At 41.1% G+C, this 23658-nt stretch overlaps 1 protein-coding gene across 1 annotated transcript in view; it reads left to right on the top strand.

Annotated features, from left to right (window-relative positions):
* The window catches only part of FBXW4 (F-box and WD repeat domain containing 4), a 126254-nt gene that overhangs the window by 88344 nt on the left and 14252 nt on the right, over positions 1–23658 (top strand). Inside the window, exon 6 of the mRNA XM_061636224.1 lies at positions 4625–4690. Coding sequence (XP_061492208.1) covers positions 4625–4690 — 66 coding nt within the window. The remainder of the gene's footprint in view (positions 1–4624; positions 4691–23658) is intronic.

Raw genomic sequence — 23658 nt, 5'->3', positions numbered from 1 at the left:
TAATGGCTTATGGTAAAGGGGGGGAAAAGACAAAACCAGCACCTAACTTTGTAGTTCTGGGCTCCATAGGATTCCTTGCTGACCAGGGTGGTGGCGGTCAATTAGTATGCTGCTCTATACGTACTTTTTATTTTAATTTTATAATATTTATATACCACATTTCTGTGTTAAAAGCTTGTCAGTATTCTGATATCTCATCCTTGAAAGTCCATGAGGAGTGGAGCAGATCCTTGTCATTGGCATCAGGTCAGCAACTTGGGCGTCCAGTTTGTTTGGTTAAGTAAAGATTTTAGTGGCTGACACACAAAAAGCAATCACTTTATTCTGGTCTCTAACCCTCCATCAACAGTGGGGGAACACCCCAGCAGCAGGAAAAATATAATACTTTTATTTGTTTGGCTTCCACAACTCCATGTTCCAAGTAGTCTTCAACCTTGATGAGGGTTGAATTGCCGTGAGATATTTTAGGGAGGCCCTCCTTAATTTAGTGAAAAACCTGTGTTTTTACTCTTACAGCTTTGGGGGTCAATTCTATTGAAAATACTATGCACGTAAGGTGATAGGGGTCAAAGTTACTCTGCCAGGTGCTGGTAATTAATTAGTTACTCATGTTAACAGATGCTCAGCTCATAACCTGTTCTTACCATTTCATGTGAGAAAGGAGCATATATATAGGGTAAAATAACTATTATGACTATTTTCATAATAGACACATTGCTCACTTTCCTTACCATTACTACAAATGTTATTGAAGGTTAATAAAAAACCTGATTTTTTAAAAACATTTTTCTCCTTCTAGAACATTTCATGTGACCCAGCAAAGCTATCATTTTGTGCAAATCTGCCTTTTGGGGTCAGTGAGACCCCAATCCAGCACTGTTACTTCAGCAGGTGGAGGACAATGGCAACTCTCAGTCAAAGTCTTTTAGATGACCACTTTTCCCTATTTACAGACAGATATTTGCAGACTGTTGTGTTAAGGGTTTCCCTCAACACTTGCAGGCCAGTGAGACTGGCCTTCTTCAAAAGAACTAATAGAGGCCTCAGATATGATTATCAGCTTCAACGCCGAACAATCAGTATGAAATACAAGCTTCCCCGTGCTCAACCTGTGGGATATGTTTATTAACTCTCCCATAATGCTTAGTGCCATATGAGAATGTTAGAATGGATGAACAAATAGTGTCATTCAAAGGAAGACATCCAAGTATATGCCATCCAAACCTGCAAAGTATGGAATAAAATCCTTGCTGTGTTGTGATTTCACAATATTCTATGTTTATGATGATTATGACATAAAGAACATAAAAGCCTGCTGGATCAGGCCAATGGCCCATCTATTTCAGCATCTTGTTCTCACAGTGGCCAACCAGATGCCTGTGGGAAGCCCACAAGCAGAACCTGAGTGCAAGAGTGCTCTCCCCACCTGCAGTTTCCAGCAACTAGTATTCAGGAGCATACTGCCTCCGACCATGGAGGCACCTGACATATATGTATGGAAAGAAGTGTCTCAGTAGCTCAAAACCTAGACCAGGTAGCATCTGAGAAACTAACACCACACTTATAGGGTTCTGGGTGGTTATGTGCCAGTGCCCAGGTGACTGGCTAAGAAAAAGCTTACTCTCATTGGCACACTCAAAAAACAAACAGTTGAATTTCCTTGAATTTCTTGTCTACAAATTCAAAAGAGTCAACAGCAGCACTGTTGGTTTTCAAGAAGATATAGCACTTCTAAGTTAAGTGCCATAGAAAGGAAGGACAGTGATTCTCCTGACCCAGCAGGCTCCTATGTTCTTTATGTCATAATCATCATAAACATATAATATTTTGAAATCATGACACAGCAATGATGCTACAATCTCAGTGGCTCTCCAGACTGGTGGGTTATTTTGTATGTGTGTGTGTATTGTGCAATATGCCATTGACCTAATAATACTGCATTAGTGGTGAATTTATTCTGGATGGCCCACACATCATTCACTTCATTTATTATTCTTTGATGCTTCCCATATGTTTCTGTATTATTGTTGCCTGGGGGAGCCTTCTTGAGCTATAGTGCAAAAAAGAAAAGAAAAAAAGTTGAACAACAAAAAAACCCAGAACATTTGTGGTATGAAAAATTACAGGATTTCAGCAAGAATGCACCTATTAGAAATGAAGCGGTGTATCTGCCCCAAAACCTTTGCAGGGGCAAAGAATATTGAAAGTGGGATCATAGTATGCCGTATACCATCATGAACACAAATAATCATGTCTGGAGGGGCCCTCAGATCAGAATTGCTAGCCAGAAATCTTTCTTTAATGTAATGAAAGTGAAGGTGTTGTGGACAGTTGTGACTTTACATACACTTCCAAATGCGTGATCAGATGATGACTTTTGCTTCTGTGTTCAAATATCATGGGCATTGTCTGGGTAAATACTTATGTTGTTTGAAAGTGGATCAAGCTTTGATGATGTGAAAATAACAAATAACTTCAAAGTAGACTGAGGTCTAGAGTTAATCAAACTCTGGGTTGAGTTTAGAAAACGTAGCCAGCTTGTCTTGGACATCAGGCAGCCTCAGAACTGTTAGGGGTTGGATGCTGCTGACATCTAGAAAAGGGACAGGTGTCATCTGTGGATGACTCAGTGACAAAAAAAATCACAGCAACAGTGCATTTCCTGTCCTACTCATGCAGGTGTGAATTATCATCATCATCATCAATTAGCCACCCTTCACCCAAAGGTCTCAGGGCGGGTTACAACTATTTTAAAATACGACTTTAAAAACAATCTAAAATCCCAAAATAGGGTGGGTCCTAAAAATTAATCTCTCAGGTGTCAAAGACTCACTAATACGGTAATTAAGCATAGGCTGCTCAGGTAGCATAAATTATGGTTGCAAGATCTGTGAGATTTGTTGTCACCGCTGGTAATTCACAACTCATGATTGTGTGTGTACTGCCTTCAAGTCGATTCCGACTTATGGCGACCCTATGAATTATTGCACTGTTATACTTGTGCAGCTGTTATGTTATATGTATGTTGATGGCACAATATGTTTGTTTTAAATACTATGGGATCAGTTAGATCCCACATACTTATATGTCAGTTTTGGAACTTTACATTCCGGGCTCTTGATGACCCCAGTGAACAATATGTCACTGGGATGTATCCAGTGAAGTCATCCCATTAGCATAAGGACTTCCACTTGCACAGTGGAATTCCTCTTCTCCTGCACCGCTCATCTCCTCCAAATGAGGGGAAACCCAGAACATATTTGCCATATCATTTAATAGAGGCTTTTCTCACAGGGAGCCTCTTCACACTTTTACTGATAGGGAGCTAAGAGTATAATTTGTAGCAGCATCTTCTTTTGGGGGGGTGAGTGGGGAGTTGCGGCTTTTGTGTGTGTGTGTATGTTTACTATGATGTGTTTATGAAGCCACTACAAGAGGCAGTATTTTGATCCATATGCCGACACTGAAAAGGCAGGTGGGCTGCCATGCAAACACTACAAAGTAAGCACTTCTTACACCACAAAAATGGGGCATGAAGCAGCCCTTACAAATATGTTGTGCTGATAGCTTCAACTTTGTACTTTGTTCAGCCTGCTTAAGGGGCACTAACATCTTTTTGAGTACCAATCCTGTGCTGGCATAAACCATCCTACGTAGGCAGTATGGATAAGCCCTAACAATGCTGCAGATTGGAGGAAGGTATTGCACTGGTACACACAACACAATAAGCCAAACTAGCCATCTTACACCCACATACACAATTATCCGATTCACACAAACATGTAGGCTCCTGGAGAGGAGCTTGCAGCTGCTTTGTTTCTCCCTGGTCCTTTTTGCTGCCTAGCTGCTCCAAGGTAAGCTAAGTTTTGGCTTAGCATATTGTCCAGACCAGGGCTTTTGGTTAAGCTCTATCCTCACTAATCACGAGTTGTAGCCAAGGTTTGTTCTTGGCTACAGCTTGTGGTTTGTGAGGAGAGAGATCCTCACCATCAGTCCTTGTTTTGACAACACACTAAGCCAAATATTGGCTTAGTTTAGTGCAGCAGGGGAACAAAGTGGCTGTGAGCTCCTCTCTAGGAGCTCATGTGTTTGTGAAAAGTTGTTAAGCTAAGTTTGCCTTAGTATGTCATATGAACCAGCTCATTATGGGTGTAGGATGGCTAGTCTTAAAATGAATGTTACAGATAAGTGTCCCCCCCCTTTTTTTTTTTTCATTTGAAGAAAAAGGCTTAGGGAGGTGGGGATCATTTGTTCATGTTGGAACACTCATATTTAGCATATGGTTTTTTAAAAATTACGTCATGACTTCTGTATCTTGTGACTATACACTTGCATAATTTTTACAGTTGCATTAGAGCTGGTGTTTCCTACTCCAAAGGAGCAGCATATTTCCTACTCCAGTGACTTGACTTGGATTGGAGTTCCATTGGAGACCCTGTTCAAGTTTATGTGCTTTGCTTTTTACTGTTGTGGTTTCAGGGCAAGGAAGCTCTGTGCACTGCACCTTTCAAATGTTTTGGCATCTCCCCTCTGTGTAATTCATCTGCTTGTGACCATACAAATATTTAGGAATGGTACAGAAAGATGGCTAATACCGTTTTGTTTTTTCTTCCTTGATTAACAGTTCATTTGTGACTGGAACAGCTTGCTGTGGACATACCTCACCTTTGAGAATCTGGGACTTAGGGAGGTAAGAATCTCCTACATTTGTGGTGGTGAATAGGAAAATCTGCCTGTGGGATGAATGCCTGTGGAAACTCTGTGACTTGACTGTAGTTGGAAATTAATGTCTACCAATAACATAGAGGTAGATAACACTTGAAGTCATCCCTGGTCATTGAACTCCAGATCCAAATCCCAAGTTAGATATGTTTATGCACTTTCTTCTTAACACGCACATATATACCAATGCTTGTGTTTTCATACCTTGCCTATGCAATTTATCCCGTTTAAGTTTTTAATAGCTCAGGCATGTTTCCAAAATTGTGACTCTCATCTGTCTTCTGGCAACCTTTGCATTTTCCTTCTTGCTAGGGTTCAGATCATGTAGTCCTGGGTTGTTTTTTCTTGGTAATCATGTTCTCTTTGAAACCTGTGAGAATCCCATAACTCCGTAAGTCATTTACAGCAATAAAATTCCAGCATAATGTAAAGTGAAGGCAAATGAAAAGGATTTCACCTGATATTGCAAAGAAAGATAGTACTATATGAAAGCCACAAGTGACAAGGCCTTGTCTGGTCACCATCATCGTACTTCAGGTAGGAGAATGTGGAGCAGGGCCTCAGACTGGTGGTAATGTCCAAACAGGTACACATGGGTACCCGGTCTCAAGCCACTTAGGGTTTTATACTTTAAAACCATGACTTTGAATTGTGTTTGGAAAAGGACTCATAGACAGTATAGCTCTTTATAAATTGACATGGTATGTTCTGTATACCTTGTGCCAGTTAGTGCAAAATACAGCAGTCATTTTATTAACTCTGGCTTTTGAACAGAACTCATAGGCATCCCCATGTATAATGCATTGCAATAGTCTAAATGGCATGTTTCATTTATAAGTTTGCTGCTTCTCAGAAGAAAATCTCCCAGGTGAGGACCACTTTCACATTTAATTAAATTATTATCACTAATAGGCATAACACCTTGCAGTTTAAGAACGTACCTATAGCCCACAGATATTTCTATCAAACTTTAAAAAGCAGAGAAATTGAGCAGCTATAGTGAATGCACCAGGGGAGCAGGACACCTGACCTTCTCTCTGAGATATTATACTGCCCTGCAAATTTGTCAAAATGCAAACACAATTTGGGTTGGTCTTTCACAGTCCAATGCACTTGCTGTGTAGCTTGGAAGAATTTGGTAACATGTGCCTCTGAGCATATGGTGAATGGTGGCAACTGGTGACCAGTCTTCTGTATCTTTAGAAGTTGTGCAGGGGGAAGGGAGAATTCCACCTTGTGGTTTTTGCCATTACAGTGTCGCAAGAACACCTGCACTTGGCTGACTTTCTCTTCTCCTAAAAATAAAGGATCAGTCTCAGGCCCTGAACCTGGCAACCCTACCTCCCACCCACATTTAAAACAAAGCTGTTCCTGGCCACATCCACACCAGGCCTCTATTACACTTTGGACAATCATTATTTATTTATTTATTTATTTATTGTATTTATATACCACCTATAGCCGAAGCTCTCTGGGCGGTTTACAATAACTAAAAACATTAAAAACAAATATACAAATTTAAAAACACATCTTTTAAAAACAATTTAAAAGAATTTATCATGGCTTCTCTCAAAGCCATGGCTCAAAGCCAATCATGGCTTCTCTCAAATAATCCTGGGAAGTGTAGTTAGTGAAGGGTGCTAGGAGACGCCCTGTTCCTCTCACAGACTTTCAATCAGAGTGGCTGACTGTTAAAACATTATCTCAGTGGAATAGGAGTCTCCTCTCAGCACCCTTCACAAACTACACTTCCCAGGATTCTTTGAGGGAAGCCATGACTGTCTCAAGTGAAATCAAGTCTGGTGTGGGTGTGGCCTCCTGATTAGCTAAGCTTAGCAGCTGTGAGGCTTTTAGAACACTGACAGTTGGTTCTTACTGAGCATGCCCTGCGTTATCATTGGCTTCAAGCCAAAATTTCTTAAATTAATTAAAAATCAGCCAGGCATTTTTTTAACTTTTAAACTGCAGAAGATGAAGGTCAGAGTATGGGGCAAGGTCAGTATTAGGATTACAGGTACTCTGTGAACATGGCTGGTTTTTAATAAATTTCAACAGATTATGAGAACTCTGAGAGAAAAAAGTCCAAAAGGGCTCTGGGGTTTTTTCCTCTCTTTTTAGACTTTGAATGAACTCTCTATTCTCTCTGACTGTTTTGTGTATCGCCACGAAAATTGAGAGGGTTGTTAAGCAAGCGTTTCTGAGTTCAGGACTGTAAGTTTGGTAAGGTTTTATTTTGAAATGAGCTTATGGGAAGCATCAGAATGGCATGGGGGGTATTTTCAATTTAACATTGCAGAATGTGAAAAATCCATGCTGGCTATAGTATACAGCCACTCTCGTGGCTGTATAATTAAGATGTAAAGAACAGAATGTGTAGATTTTGTGGGACCCTTCCCTTATATCCAGAGTCAGATGGATATAGTTTTGATGAGAACTGAGGTTCTCCTTTCCAGCCAATACCTTAGTGTGCAGTCACCCGAACACCTCTAATTTGTAATATCCCATAAATCATTCTTGCTTTGATTTTTCTGATGACCTTTATAGCTACTAACCTTTAAATTAGCTGTAATCCCTCCTGTTAAATTTCTGTAGCTATGAGAACATTGTTCTTTCCTGCCTGTTCAGCTGTCCTGTGTAACTAGTGGGTTGCCTTCCTTTCTCCCCTTGCCAGCAGTCAGATTATTAAACTGTCAGTATAATTTCCTTAGACAATGCTCCATACTTTCTTCTTCTTAATTGGCGTTGTTGAATCTACATGCATCATCTTGTAATTCACATCTAAATTTGGTGTTTCTACCATACTTCGTATCTTATTGCAATGTAGTATTGCTTTTGGGCTTCTTGGTTCTCTCAGATGTGACACTCAGCTGATAGTGTGAGATGGACCGGGGGGGGTGTTGGTTCAAACCTGTACTTGGTCATGAACATTCATTTTGTGACTTTGGGCATGGAGCTATCTCATTGCCTCATTTTGCCATCTGTAAAATGGTGACCTATATTACTAGTTTTAACAATCTTTGCAGTTCCTTCGGTCTGCCAGAGCAGTATCCACAGCAAGATTTGTTGTAATGTTGTGCAATAAATTGACAACATGGTTTGCTAATGAACAGTCTCTATGCTTCAAGGATTATGTGTAATGTAGTTTCTGCATTTATTTTTATTTTATTTATAGAATTTATTAGTCACCCATCTGGCTGGCTGTCCAGCCACTCTGGGTGACGTACAACATAGGCATATAATACCTAGACATTGAAAATCTAAAAACAATGAAGATAAAATCTAGCCCACCCCAAAAGCCTGCCTGAAGAGCCCGGTCTTCAAGGCCCGGCAGAAGCTCATCATAGAAGGGGCATGGCGGAGATCATTTGGGAGGGAGTTCCACAGGGTGGGGGCCACAATTGACAAAGCCCTCTCTCTAGTCTTCACCAGTTTGGCTGTTTTGACTGATGGGATGGAGAGAAGGTCTTTTGAGGTTGTTCTTGTTGGGCGGCATAGCTGATGATGCTGGAGGCGCTCCTTTAGATAGACTGGGCTGAAACCGTATAGGGTTTTAAAGGTCAAAACCAACACCTTGAATTGGGCACAGTAAGCAACTGGTAACCAGTGCAGCTCTTTTAGCACTGGAGTGACATGATCTCGCCGGTGGCTGCCTTTAGACTACAGGAAGAATGATAGTCAGCTTGGTTTCCCCACTCCCCATGCTTCTTGTCCATGAACTTGTCCTGGGTTACCTCAAATAGAAGCAACTCTTAGGAGCAAGTGGGGAGTGGCTGTGTCACCTTTTCTGCCTTTCCCAAGGAAGCCTCCACAGATAATAAAGCTATGTAGAAAATAGGATTAAGGTAATGAACAGGCAGGATGGAGTTTGATCTTTCAATAAGGCAAAAGCCTGATTGACAGGCAGAGCTAAAGCCTGGAACCATCCAACCAATGGGAAGCTACCTACAGTGGCTACTGAGTGTCACGGATTCCTCCCTTTTCACTACTTGTAGTGGAATGCACTGTGCCACTGGGATACCCCTTTCAGGCCTCACATGGAGGAAGAAGCGAAAGTCTACAGAATTTGGGTGTCTCACATGCACATGTTAATTGGAAGTCTGTAGTTGGTAGGGCATCTTCACATGAGAAGTGGTAGTTTGTGAATATTGGGCAGTTAGTGAGGGAAAGGATCTGAAGTGTGTCCCTCCCTCTCTCTGCATTGTTCCCTGCTAGTATCTTTGTTTTGTTACTGCATTGCTTTCTCCTACCAAGAGTTATTTTTGGCAAGTTTGTATTCTCTTCTGAGCCCGCCATTGTAGCCCTTCACACTGTCTGAAGGAGTCACTGCTGAATACCTGCAAGCATTCACCCCATACATACTTCAGTTCACTTACTGCACTCTAGAATAGAATGCTCTAGAATGCTTTGTTAAGAAAACAGTTGGTAGACTCTCCACTCCCAACCCTCCTCATTATTTTAATATGCAAGGACATTGTGCTAACTTGATTTTGCACTCCCCAAAGGTTTTTGCATTTCCAGATTCATGAAGGTATACTATATGATGGTTCCTTATCCTGGAATATTTAAACTAAAGTGAACTGTATGTGACTTAGGATGCTGAATATTTTTTTTATAGCCCTCCTGCTCATGGCTGGTTTGTTACTCCACTGCCGGTCCTCCTTCGTCTCCAAAAGGCCCTGTTCTTCATCACCGTTTTTATCGTTCAAGTCCCACATTTTCACTTTCCTTCTGCTACTGCTCCTATAACTCTTAATACTCAGTAACCTTCTTACCCATTAGTCCTCTTTGCCACATGCCTCTTCCTCTTTCTTCTTTCCCCTCTCGCTAGCAAGCCCCTTGTTCCTACTTTTTCTGCTTTGGCAGATCCTGGGAGATAAATGTAGGTCCTTTCAATAGCAACTTTGATCACATGGCTTGCTCTGTTCAGTGCTTAGGTCCTTCTCCTTCGTCCTTATAGGGCCACAGAGCACCCTTTGGTGGCTGATTAGTGTGATCCAGGTGCAGAATCTTAGTAGAGATCCAAGAACTGAGGCAAAGAAGCAGGCACATTCCAGGCTAACTCCTGTCTTTTTTGTCTCACCACCTTATTCTCTCTTTCTCCTTTAACCAGATGTTGGCCTTACCATGGCCAAATGGATACTACTATCTTTGTAATTCTTTCTTCCAAAGCCCTTTTATTGTTCATCTTTTAGCTGAACTATGGTGGCCCATTTGGGTGCTATTTTCCCAGAGAGAGGTTTGGGTCCCTCACCTGATGTATTGATTCAGAAAATTGGATCATGCTACAAAATTTCACCAAATGTGTGGTTTCTGTATGTGCCTTTACTTGGTTAGCAATAGGATGACCTTTGCTGTTTCTGACCCTGTATTTCTAACACTTTTGATGTGTGAAAAGCTATGCAGTGGTGCTTGGACACCAAACATACCACAGAATCTTAATGGAGGTTGAATGGCTCCTACTTTCAGGGGGATGGGAAACAGATGTTGTTTCTGAAAGTTGCTATTCACTCATGCAGTTCACCACTTTTAGGGCTATGTTATAATAGAAGCACGTTGGGATAAGTGTCCAGACCCAAGTTTTAGCGCCCTCCTCTGCCATTGACAGCTGTGTAAGACCTTTGACATTGTCACTTGTTCACTTTGACCACGTTCTCTCATATGCTATATAGAAAAGCAAAATTGAGATATTACCCGGAAAAAAGCTGGAAGATATGTTTTGTTTGTTTTATTTACATAAGCACTGTCTAGGTAAAATCAATAGATTGCTATAGATAATACTGCAACAGACCTGATCTAAACCTTTTATAATATGGCCACAGCAGTATGGTCACCTACGTATATGCATGTATGTGTGTGTGTGTAAAAAAGCCCTGGAAGGGGAAGAATAAGTATCAGGTACGCAAAATGCATTCAGAAGGAAAATAAATTTAAAAGATTAATACTTTTCACTTAGAAAAAATGTGGTCAAAGGAGAATCCTGTAAGAGGCCTGCATGATGATCTGGACAATAGAGTGAACTGGAAAACAAAGATTGCATGTGTTTGAAAACTGTTGGATCAACTCTGGTACTTTCTCATTCAGTATTATTTAAAACGGTAAATAACATTTTTTATGCTACTCACAATTCGTTCATGGATCTTTCTGTCACTGGATATAATGATGCCCATAAACAATAATCTGACAAAGTCATGAATGGCTTGCATGATGAGAACTTTGATCACATGGCTTGCTCTGTTCAGTGCTCAGGCAAGATGTCTTTTAAACAAAGGCTGAAGGATGTGGAGAGTGAATGTGTGTACATGTGTGCAATGTGTATGTGTACAAACTTGCATGCACATGGCTTTTTTTCCTAGTGTCAGAACTGCCCACTGTTGAATACTGACCTTGGTGGACCATTCACCTGAGCCAGTGAGGCTTTTTCAGAGCTTTAACAACGTGCTTTGATCCTCTTGCTCTGCACAGGCCCTGTGAACACAAGTCATATTTAGCAGTATTATTTCCAAATACTCTTACTCCTCTCTTCTACATATTTTTTTTCTTAAAAGTACTTGTGACAGTTTTTTAAAAAGAACCCTCTAATTTTTCCTCTTCAGTTCTTGATCTTCTTAACTCTTTGAAATTGGCTTCATGCCATCTCTGACACCAAACCCACACCTTTGCCTTTCCCCACTTCTTACCCCTTTATAGCCACAGATGTTGACATTTTGTATCCCTTTTATCTGCCCCTCTTTAACCTCTTCCTGTAATTAGGTTCCCCTTGTTAGCAGTACAAAGTGGGTTGGTCCGCTACCTACCCTGCCTTTTGAGCCATTGTGTCGAAACACATGTGGTTTTGGATTGTTTAGAAAAGTCCCTTCCCCTTAGGTAATAGCTGTGGGCAGATGGACAAAGATTGCAGCTTTTTTTTTTAATTCTTCATTTATCTTTGCCAAGGAAGAAAAAAGAGAGTTGGGGAAAGCATGTGAAGGAATAGCCACTGACCTTCACTTCTCATCCAGTTGTGTTTTCTGTTCCTTTCCTATTTTTATCTTTTTTTTCTGATGCCTTCAGGTTCTTAGGTAGGGCCCTTTTGATGTCAAGGGGAGATAGTTAGGTACAGTTAAATGTTACATATGTGTGCATGTGATTAATGTTGGATTTTTCTTTTTCTTATTGTTAATAAAATAAAATACATAACAGTTCATTAAATTCCGGAGATGCTTAACATAATGATTATAAATTTATATAGATGAGTATCTAGTGTAAATTACATCAATTTCAACAATTCTCCCCGGTATGACATTATTTCCAGTTCCCTTCATTCCAGCTTAAATAAATTAATTTGATTAACATTCACAATTACAATTACTGCTTCCTTTATAATAATTAAGCATTTTAAAATAAGTGACTTGAGGTTCAAAATGCTAGTCAAAGATACTAAAATGAAAGAGATGAATTCTTGTGTAAATGTCATGCTTAACATCACACATTCTATCATATGTGAATGTGCTGGGTTTGTGCTGCTGATTCAGTCTATATTTGCCTAATACTGTAATATGTATGGATTAATTGCAGCTTACACTTATTCCAGTAAAAAATGAATAGACTTCTCAACAAATTTATTATCCTGTTGTCTGATTTCTCTGACCCTTATTATATTTATTACTTTAATCATATAAACTATATCCCTGATTCTTGTTATCTAGGTCTTTGTTGAAGGGAGTGGGAAGAGATCTGGCTTTTTCCATTCCTGAAACATAACCATCCAGGCTGCAGTTAATAAATGAGTTGTCACCTTAAAGTCTTCCCCAGGTACAACTTCTTTTAAGATATCCCAATAATATCCCAATAAATTGTCTTTTGGTAATTCATATCCAGTGATATATTTTTTATTTCTATCAAGACTGTGCTCCAATATTTCATGATCTTTAGACATTTCCAAAGAACATGAAGTAAATTTGCACCTGAAGCTTGATAATGCCAGCACATGTATTAGGATACATTTTGTTAAGTCTTCCTAGTGTTAAGTGCCCCCTGAAGAACAGCTTATAGAAGCTTTCTCTAAGATTAATACATAAGGTAAGATGTGGTATATTTACCCACACCTTATCAGGAATTTCCTGTAATAAATCTAGCTTCCATTTTACCTAGGTTTTTTTCTATTTCCAAATCAGAGATAATGTTGTATATCATACCCAATACTCCTTGCATTTGTCCACCTTTGTGCAGTGTCTTAGGGATCTGTGATGTGCCAATATATTGTTTAGTATTTGTCTCACTTGAAGATGCTGGAGGAATCCGTGCTTGATCTATATCCCATTTAATTTGGTAGTACAATATAATCATGCCTTCTGTCAATATTTTCTGCATTTGTCATTTCAAACAGTTCCCAAAGCTACATATTTTCCAAAGGCGTTTGGTTTTAAGAAACCCTACTGCATGAGATTTAGAGCGTCTTTTCTTACACATTTTAAATGTTAGAGTTGAGCACCACATAAGACAGAAAATGGAAAACTCTGTGTTAAATACATTTACAAGGCTGCAGTTTGGTTAGCTTTGCATGTTACGCAAGCATTGGCAAAGGCTATGCAAGTGATTCTCATATTCTTTTGTAAATGTGCGAAGGGGGAACTTGTGCTTCTCCTTGTGGAGAGATCTATAAACTCCACATCAATTTGGAACGTGTGCATATCTTTTCAGGAGGAGTCCAAGTTCATGTAAAGACTATGCATCAGTTACTCTTGCATCTACTTTTGCTACTTGTAAAATGCAAAGTTGCTCCTAGGTGAGCCTATAATGTAGGCTCTACAAGAGGCTGTAGCATATAAAAGCAAAGAAGCCCTATTGCTTGTTTCAGCCTTGTTATCTCTCTCTCAGTGGAGGCCTGGACTCTATAGACATTTCTGTTTCTGAATCAAGTTGCACTTAAAATAATATTGTGAAGTTGCTTCAAACAGGAGTTAAATTATAAGCTAAAAAGAATTAACATTAGTGTGATGGCTGAATGTGATGGCATAATCCAGGAGTGATGGTCGAGTGTGATGGTGACCTACAGTCAGCTTTCATCCAGCTGCCATGACTTCCTTCTAGCCTATCAGGTACTCAGGAGGGAGAAGCTGAAGGGGTAAAGGGATTTGATGTACAATTATTTTATTTAGATAACGTATATATTGTTTCATATTTCAGAGAAATATGAGAGGTTTACAACATCCTAAAAATATCACAAATAAGTCATTAAAAATGTAATACAGATTCCACATTTTTAAGCAGTACAGAACAATTAGATAAGATATCTCCTTAAACATTATAATCTAAAAACACCTAACACGGGACCATAAGTACGAGCAGATCCAAAATACAGCAAACACAACCAACCCCATCCCACCCACCAAATATACAAGCATATGTATATATAGGTAGCAGCAGCTCTCCCACTTCTGCTGCTCTATCTCTCATTTAAATCTTCACCAGAGTTGGCTGTGGATACCTTGTCCAATTGCCTGGAGTCCGTAAGTGGATGGATGGGAGAGAACAGGCTGAAGCTGAACCCCGACAAGACCGAGGTGTTGCTAGTGGGGGGATAAGAGAAGGTTGGGAAATTTAGACTTGGTGCTTAATGGGGTGAGATTACCCCTGAAGGACCAGGTCCGCAGCCTAGGGGTCATTCTGGACTCCCAGCTGTCTATGGAGGCTCAGGTTTCGGCAGTGTGCCGGGCAGCCTGGTACCAACTTCATCTGGTACAGAGGCTGCGACTCTACCTTCCTATACATCTGCTCCCACGAGTGATACATGCCCTGGTCTCCTCTCGATTAGACTACTGTAATGCGCTCTACGTGGGGCTACCCTTGAAGACGGTCCGGAAATTGCAGCTGGTACAGAATGCGGCGGCACGCTTAATAAAGCAGAGCCGTCGCCGGGATCATGTCACCCCAGTGTTGATGGAGCTACACTGGTTGCCAGTTGTGTACCAGGCCCAATTCAAGGTGTTGGTGTTAACCTTTAAAACCCTATACGTTTTCAGCCCAGTTTATCTGAAGGAACGCCTCCAGTATCACCAAATATGCCGCCAAACAAGGTCAGCCTCACAAGACCTTCTCTCGGTCCCACCGGTGAAAACAGCTAGGTTGGTGCGGACCAGAGAGAGGGCTTTTTCGATCGTGGCCCCCACCCTCTGGAACTTGCTTCCATTTGACCTCCGACATGCCTCCTCCCTGATGGCTTTTCGCCGAGCCTTAAAGACCTGGCTATTCAGGCTGTGGGATTTCTGGGGTGGGCTAGGTTCTTATGCTGTATTATTGAAGGGATGGTTTTAGATGAATTGATGTTAATATTGTGATTGTTGATTGTATGTGTCTTATACTGTATTTTATATTGTTGTAAGTCGCCCAGAGTGTCCGTTAATTCGGACAGATGGGCGACTAACAAATAAAATTTATTATTATTATTATTATTATTAACCATGTCTGCATCTAACCCTTTTCAGATACAACACACAGGTTTTCAAAGGAGCTAAAATTACTATGCTAACCACTCTCCTCTTACTCTGATGTACATTTCTGTGCTAGTTACTATTCACTTGCCCAAATGTTAAAACAGATTTATAAACCTAAGATTTGGAAGTCAAAATACAGAAAAATGAGTTTTATCTATGGCACTCATTTATTGATATTTTAAATTATGTTTTTAATTTAAGGATACTTTCACTGATTTTATTTGTAAGTTGTGTAATGCCTTGATATAATTTATGAAAGTACAGGTGATAAATATTTCAATAAATAAATAAATTGGGTTTTGGAAGCTTAAATATAAACATAACCGTTTTCTAGTACTAAGTCAAGTGGTTCTCAAGTTTTGTAATATAAATTCAAGCTTATTCTTATTTTTTTATTTTTAACTGTAATAGAAACACAGCCTGTAATTGGAATGGAAAGCATATTTGTAATTAAGACATTTGAAAAGAAGAGCATTGCAAGATTCTATGCAAACAAGTCATAACTTTACTATAGAGCTGGGGTGGGGAACCTTAGGTCGGGGGCCCAAATGCAGCCCTCGAGGCCTCTCTATTCAGCCCTTGGGACTTTCCCCAGCCAACCATCCTCTGTAGAGCATAGTCCTCACTGTCCTTCTCTGCGCCATCCTCAAGTGCTTTAGCTTGGCTGAAAATTGTCCTTGAACTGTGATAATGCCTTTTGCTTGCCTGGATAAAGAGGTAGATGTGTGTGTGTGTGTGTGTGTCTAGACATCTTTGAGTTTTGTGTGACTGGATTGTGGCCTACTTACAAAGGTAAGAGTCACATCCCTTGCCACACCCATCTTGGCCTCTGGCCACAACCACTACTGGCATGTGGCCCCTGGAAAGTTGACTATGAGGAAATGCAGCCCTCGTACTGAAAAGGTTTCCCATCCCTTTTTATAGATGGTGAGATCCAATGTAGCACAAACAGGTTCTGCTTGCCCAATGGGGCTTTTCCTTCCTCTCAGAGTCCCCCCACATCCCCATAATATAATCCAGAACCCTTCTGAGCAGATTTAGGGGGTGCACCAAGGGACTGGAGGGGGAGAAACTGGAAATCCTGTTGTGTGAGTGGATTTCCATTTTGCAGCCGGGCAGACATAATTCACTCTTGTTCTTAATGTCTGCATACATGTTGTAATGAGTAGGTAATCTGTTGAAATTGTGGAAATGGACAACTGATCTTTTTGTTGAAATTGATGGAAATCCAGCCATTACAGGGCTTAGGTATGATCCTTCAAAAGTTTAAGGCCAGTTCTTATATCACATGTTGCATCCATAAGCTGAAACCTCTTGTACAATTCTGTTGACCAGGGATGGGGAACCTAAGGGCCTCCTGATATTGTTGGACTCCAAATACCATCATCCTTGGCTAGCCTGGCCAATAGTTATGGAATGACGGAAGCTGTAGTACAACTACATCTAGAGGGCCTGCTGTAGACTCAGTGCATATGAACGTACCTGTATGTTTATCTGTGTGATGAAGCTGTGTGTTCTGCACCACATGCTGGTAGGGAATGACTGGGCTGAAGAGGGGATTTCCTTACCTGCGATTACCTGGTCAAAATAAGTCACAGAGACCCGTATTAAGGAGCCTTGGGGAGTACTACTACTTTTTTTGGTAAACATTTTTATTGTGGTGTGCCACAGGGCTCTATCCTCTCTCCCATGCTATTTAACATTTATATGAAGCCGCTGGGGACAATCATTAGGAGATTTGGGCTGCAGTGTCACCAATATGCGAATGACACTCAGCTCTATCTCTCGTTTAAATCTTCACCAGAGTTGGCTGTGGAGACCTTGTCCAAGTGCCTGGAATCTGTGAGTGGATGGATGGGAAGGAACAAGCTGAAGTTGAACCCTGATAAGACCGAGGTGCTACTCGTGGGGGACAAGAGAAGGTTGGGAAATGTTGACCTGAAGTTCAGTGGGGTGAGTCTACCCCTGAAGGACCAGGTCCGCAGCCTTGGGGTTGTGCTTGATTCCAGGCTGTCCATGGAGGCTCAGATTTCGGCAGTGAGCCGGGCAGCCTGGTATCAACTACACCTCATACGAAGGCTGCAACCCTACCTTCCTGTTCATCAGCTCCCACTGGTAGTACACGCCCTGGTCACCTCTCGATTGGATTACTGTAATGCGCTCTACGTGGGGTTACCCTTGAAAACGGTCCAGAAACTACAACTTATACAAAACGCGGCGGCTCGACTACTTACGAATAGTCGCCGCCGGGATCACATCACACCAGTGTTGTTCGATCTACACTGGCTTCCAGTTGTCTTCCGGGCCCAATTCAAGGTGTTGGTATTAACCTTTAAATCCCTATACGGTCTCGGCCCAGTTTATCTAAAGGAGCGCCTTCAACACCACCAATTATGCCGCCCGACAAGATCAGCCACACAGGGCCTTCTCTCAATCCTGCCGACAAAAACAGCTAGATTGGCGGGAACTAGAGAGAGGGCATTCTCAGTGGCGGCCCCCACCCTCTGCAACTCCCTCCCACAAGATCTACGGCACGCCTCTTCCCTAAATGTATTTCGTAAAGCCTTAAAGACCTGGCTCTTTCAACAGGCCTTTGGGATTTCCGGGGAGGGTTAACTTCTATGACTGAAATGCCTCTTACCCTGCACTAGTATTGTTGTTGCTGTTGTATTGTTTATATATTGTATTAATGTATTTTATCGCATTGTGTTTTAACTGTTTACGTGTACGTTGCCTAGAGTGGCCATCGGCCAGATAGGCGACACATAAATTAAATTTTATTATTATTATTATTGTTTTAAAATATTCATCTTCCATCCAGTAAGATAAATGACTTTGCATAATCATCATAACATCATTGTATAAGAATGAAAATAGAGAAATAAGTAAACATACAGTCTTTTCATTTCTTGTTCAAATTTTTGCCAAATCTGCCAGGCTTGTATAGGTGGCCTCTTCATAAAATTGTCTTTCAAAGTAAAGTCAATGAAGTGATGCAGTATCATATAAAAGGTATCTGGTTTATCCTTACCTTATCAAAGCCTCAGTTGGTGTGTGATCTTCTCCATAATTGCAGTGTTCCATAATGATTGGTACCAGTGGTTTAGTGATAAATCAGAGGTTGATTTCTAGTTTGTAGCAATAACTGGTCTTGCTGCTAAAGCCATATAGACTATAAGTTCTTTTGATACTATATTTAAGGGTTCATCTTCAAAATAATTTAACAGCAACAATTTAGGAGTAAATAATAACCTTTCTTGTGAGATAAGTAACATTTCTTCATAAACCAGAGCCTCAAAATTCTTAACATAATTGCAAGTCGACCCTAAATGAAAACAGGTCCCAGTTTTATTACAACCTCTCCAACATAATGGTAAAATTGTCCCGTCCAGAGTCGATACCAGGAGACTGAGACGCTGGTGCAAGTAAATCTTGTTTTATTAGAGTAATGGATACATCAAAAGCAGTGCGCTTCATAGAAAACCCTACATTAACTCACTAGGAATCCCTTACTACACTCTTGCCATGCTCTGCGACGTAAGAAGAAAGTTGACTCAACACCCCCCTCAATACTCAGCAGACTTATATAGGGAAAGTTTTTGAGCGCAATCTCTCACTCCTTCGCACACCCGCCCTCTGCCTGGTATGCTTTTCCCACCGCCGAGAGTGAGGTGAGGGGGGGCAAGCCTCCATGGGCTCATCAGACGAAACAGGGTCCTTATCAACAGTCCAGGACGTAGAGGGCTGAGAAGCGTCAGGTGTCTCTAAGTTACTGCGGGATGAAGGGGGGGGTTACTGCTAATTCACGGCTTGGTGAAGGAGGAGTTACTGCTTTTTCGGAATCCTCCCTTAACTGATCCGTTGGGATGGTTGAAGGCTGAGCGCTGTCCCCACAGGGGGCTGGGTCACCCGTGGGAATTGGCGGAGCATCTAACACACTCCTTTCCTGAATGTCTGGAATAGACACAACAACAGCTGGATCTTCCACGCCTTCTGGCAGTTGAGTCATCTGCAACTCATGCCTTCCTCCTCCCTGCCCTTCCAGAGAGAGCTGGGGCTCGACAAAAATGGATGAACACATACGAGAGAGTTGTACTAGAGTATAGTACCAATGATGGATTAGTTTCAATGAGTTCTCTCTCATACAACTAGAAACAGATCGAAATCGACAAGCATCCCAGTCTCTAAGGTCGATGTCAGAGCCGCATCCATTTCCCATAAAGTTTTAAGGGACATGGTGGAGCTGTAAGACACATTCAGTAAAATGTTATATATGGCCAATACAAGACCTTTTTCTCCTTTAGTTATATTTCTTGCTAATTGTTCAAATTGTGTGGACAGCCTTGTAGTTTGTTGTTTAACAAAGTCCCGTTTGATAAAGCTCCTAATTTGCGCGAAGAAAAGTCAATTAATTTTGCACCTTTCAAAGCAAGATTCATTTGGTCTAGAGATAGATTATTAGCATAGAAGTCACACAACCTATAAAACCCTTAATGCTTCACATTTTTAATTGAGATTCCATGTCTGGTGTGAAGAATTTAGGGTGATGGGTAATTGGTATTAAAGGAGATATTATTGGGGCCAATTTATGTTGCCAAATTTTCCAGGTAAGCATAGCGCTTCTTGTGAAAGGATTTAACTGGGTGTTAATAATTTGAGGTTTAAGAATTTGAAATGGTAAAACACTAAGTGAAATTGTGTTGGCCATATTTATTTCCATGGTGACCCAGTGCTTATCAATAGAACCTCTGATAATATTCACTAATAGGCAAAAAAACCTTGCAGTTTAAGAATGTACCTATAGCCAATAGATATTTCTATCAAACTTTAAAAAGCAGGGAAATTGGGCAGCTATAATGAATGCACCAGGAGAGCAGGAGACCTCACCTCCTCCCTGAAATATTGTACTGCCCTACAAATTTGTCAAAATGCAAACACAATTTGGGTTGGTCTTTCACAGTCCAATGCACTTGCTGTGTAGCTTGGAAGAATTTGGTAACATGTACCTCTGAGCATATGGTGACTGGTGGCAACACCTGCCATCTCCAAAAATGGATAATTCTCCCTTTATTGGGAGAAGGACCCGGGGAGTGTGACCCTGTTATTGAACTCTCAGCAGCTTTTGATACCATTGATCATGGTATCCTCCTGAGCCAGGGTCAGTTTCAGAAAATAGCACTGGGTGATTGTCTTTCAGCCACCTGGCAGTTGTGCCCTCTAAGCCCCAGTGCTGTTTAATATTTATATGAAGCTGTGGGGGATGGATGCGAGCCAACAAACTGACCCTGAATCTTAGCAAGATGGAGTCACTGTGGGTAGGTGGTTCCTGAATCTGGATAATTATTCAATTGCCTTGAAAGAGCAGGTTAATAATCTGGGTATACACCTGGCTCCATCTTTTGTCACTAGAGGCCTGAGTGACCTCAGTTGCTGGGAGAGGCTTTTCCTAGCTTTATTTATTTATTTATTTATTTATTTATTTATTTATTATCATTATTTTTACCCCGCCCTTTTTCCAAAACTGGAACTCACGGGGGCTTCCAGATAAAAGCACATATATAATTAAAAACATACAAAAGTTTAGATTGAAATCGAATTAAACTATTTACAGTATTAAAACCATTCATACATACAGTTAAAATAATTCAAACTCAGTTTAAAATAATACAGTTAGACCATAGCAATGCAGCACCCTTCAAGTCCTGTCCTTAACAGCTTTCAGTTCCAAAGGCTTGTTGAAATAAAAAAGTCTTTGCTTGCTGACGGAAGGACTGCAAGGAAGGGGCCATTCTTGCTTCCCTAGGAAGGGAGTTCCAAAGCCTCGGGGCAGCCACCGAAAAGGCCCTATCTCGTGTCCCCACTAGTCGTGCTGTGAGGACGTAGATATTGAGAGAAGGGCCTCACCTGAGGATTTCAGGGCCCGGGCAGGCTCGTATAGGGAGCTTTGGCCATTACTGGACCAAGATGGCCTGAACACTGTCATCCATGTGCTGGTAACCTCGAGGCTGGATTACTGCAATGCTTGCTATGTGGAGCCGCCCTGAAGTTCGTCCGGAAGCTGCAGCTGGTACAAAGTGTGGTGGCTCGACTTCCTCAGTGGGGCAGGATATTGCCAGGATATTGCAAAATATTTCAAAAATATTTGCTGAAAGAATTGCACTGGCTGCCAGTTAGCTACTGGTCTAAATTCAAGGTGCTGGTTTTGTGTAGAAAGCCCTGTGCAGCTTTCAGGATACCTGAAAGATTGTTTCACTCACTATATACCTGGTCAATCACTGTGCTATGCAGGTGAGGGCCTCCTGCAGATACCATCTCATCAGGAGATCTATTCTGTGCAACATAGGAAGCAGGTCTTTAGTGTTCTAGCACCTATCCTTTGACATTCCCTCCTCTTAAATATTAAGACAGGTGCCATCTCTGTTTCAGCGCCTACTGACGTTCTTCCTCTTTCAATAAGCCTTTTAAGTAGATACCTTTATCCCACATTGCATCTGTATTGGAATTGTTTTTAAGATGTTTTTATGATCTTTTTATTGTTTTATCACTTATTTGCCATCCTGAGCTTCTTTTGGGAGGAAGATTTATATATAAATTAAATTAAACAAATAAATAAATTATTGGTACCCAAATTGAGAGGACTTTTCTCCAGGTATATCTGGAGAGGCTAGTTGACCTGAATGTTGGATACAGTTTATAGAGGTTGATGGATCGTCAGCTATGGTGTTGTTTTGCATTTTGGGGGCACTGTGTTAATAAACTTTGTGTGTATACTCAAGCTCTAATGTTGCCATATATACACGGCTTAATGGCATGTGTGCCAAACTTTCTCCCTTCCCCCATTCCCCCATTAATGACTATTGTTTATATCTTTAGAATAGAGTGTGCATGTTTTCATGCATGTCCCTACTTTGCAAACTTTATTTTGATTGCAGTGTTTTTATTATCACTGTTTTTGGAAACTTTTGGCAATGCCTGCGGTTGTAGAGAGTGTAAGAGAGGAAGGATTAATTGGGAGGGGGGACAAAAGACAGGAGGCAGCAGAGAATACGGACCAATATGCAAGGTGCCCAAGCTCTGGTCTCTGGTAACCAAAAGCCTATTGAACGTCTCCTTTGCTGAGTCTTTATAAGAAAATTTCTCACCACCCATAAGGTCTAGAACCATATAAATGAAAATTCTTGGCCAGTCAAAGTCTGTGCCAAAAATGTTCGATTTCGGTACATGAATGAATATGCAGAAGGCACACACCTTACATCTCTCATGCTGCCTTGCCTTTTAGTGCAACTTCCACCTCAAACCTAACCACCTTTATCTGGAAGCTTTATTGATTTTTGTGTAGCTTATTTCCAAGTAAATTGTGTGTAGGACCACATTTTTAATATTTTCTAGGTAGACTTGGATTCCTGCATTGAGCAGGGGGTTGGACTAGATGGCCTTACAGGCCCCTTCCAGCTCTACTATTATATGATTCTATGACTTCAGCTTATTTTGTTCTTAGCCCTCCTTTGTAGCATTGGAAGTTCTGCTTATGTAGATATAAGGAACAGCATCTACCCTTCAATCTATCTTGGATTCAAGACTTCTGACCCTTTTTGCTCCCCTTCCTGTGCTCAGATGGCATCTTTGCAACACCTGTAACAAAATCCTCCAGTATATGTGGGTGGGTTTGGGCTCTGATCACTTTCATGCTCATAAGTCATAAGGCAATCTTTATTTTCCTCTAGGTGGCAAGAAAATCAATAGAAACTATGAAGAATAAGAGCACCTTCATGTGGGGTGGGTACACACACACAGAGCACACACACCCCCACACCCTGGTATGGGCTGGCTAATTTAAACAGATGGCTTTGTTTTGATTTGGAATCTCCATTTTTCTTTTTTCTTTTTTTGTCTGACGGCCAAAGGAGACCTCCAAAGTGCTGTCTGTTCAGAAAGAAGCTATACAGTGGCTTATTCCCACAGAACTCCCTGCCAGTTTTCCTTACTGCCCCCACCACCAATTTGAGAGAATTTCCCCCATCTTTGAGACATTCTTCACATTCTTTGCAGAGAAAAGGGGTTAAATGTCTGAATTTGGGGGTCACCATGTTATACAAATTGCAATCTAATCGTTTTTACAAGAACACACGTGTGCTAAGAAAAAGAACACTGAACAAGAAAGACAAGGAGACAGACAGCTTGCTTTGTCCTTTCTCCCCTGAATGTTTCTTGCCATTGTCATATTGCTGTGTCTCTCTCCCCTCTTTGCCTCTGGGAGAGAGGGAGTTGGTTTGATAGTTAAATTAGCCCATAAAGCAGAAGGGCTGGGTGCCATTTCTGTTTGTTTTCCCAAATAAAAGCCCCAGAGGGGTCTCTTTTGCACCGTTGTGGCTTTATTTGAGGAAACTGCCTTTTTCCCATAGCTAGCGTGTCAGTTTATCCTCTGAACTTAACCTTACGGCAACCCGGACAACAAAAAACTTCC

The sequence above is a fragment of the Rhineura floridana genome, chromosome 7 (assembly GCF_030035675.1).
Source record: "Rhineura floridana isolate rRhiFlo1 chromosome 7, rRhiFlo1.hap2, whole genome shotgun sequence".
NCBI classification, from domain to species: Eukaryota; Metazoa; Chordata; class Lepidosauria; order Squamata; family Rhineuridae; genus Rhineura; species Rhineura floridana.
The sequence above is the reverse complement of the archived record's forward strand: the minus strand, read 5'-3'. Positions and strand labels throughout refer to the sequence as shown.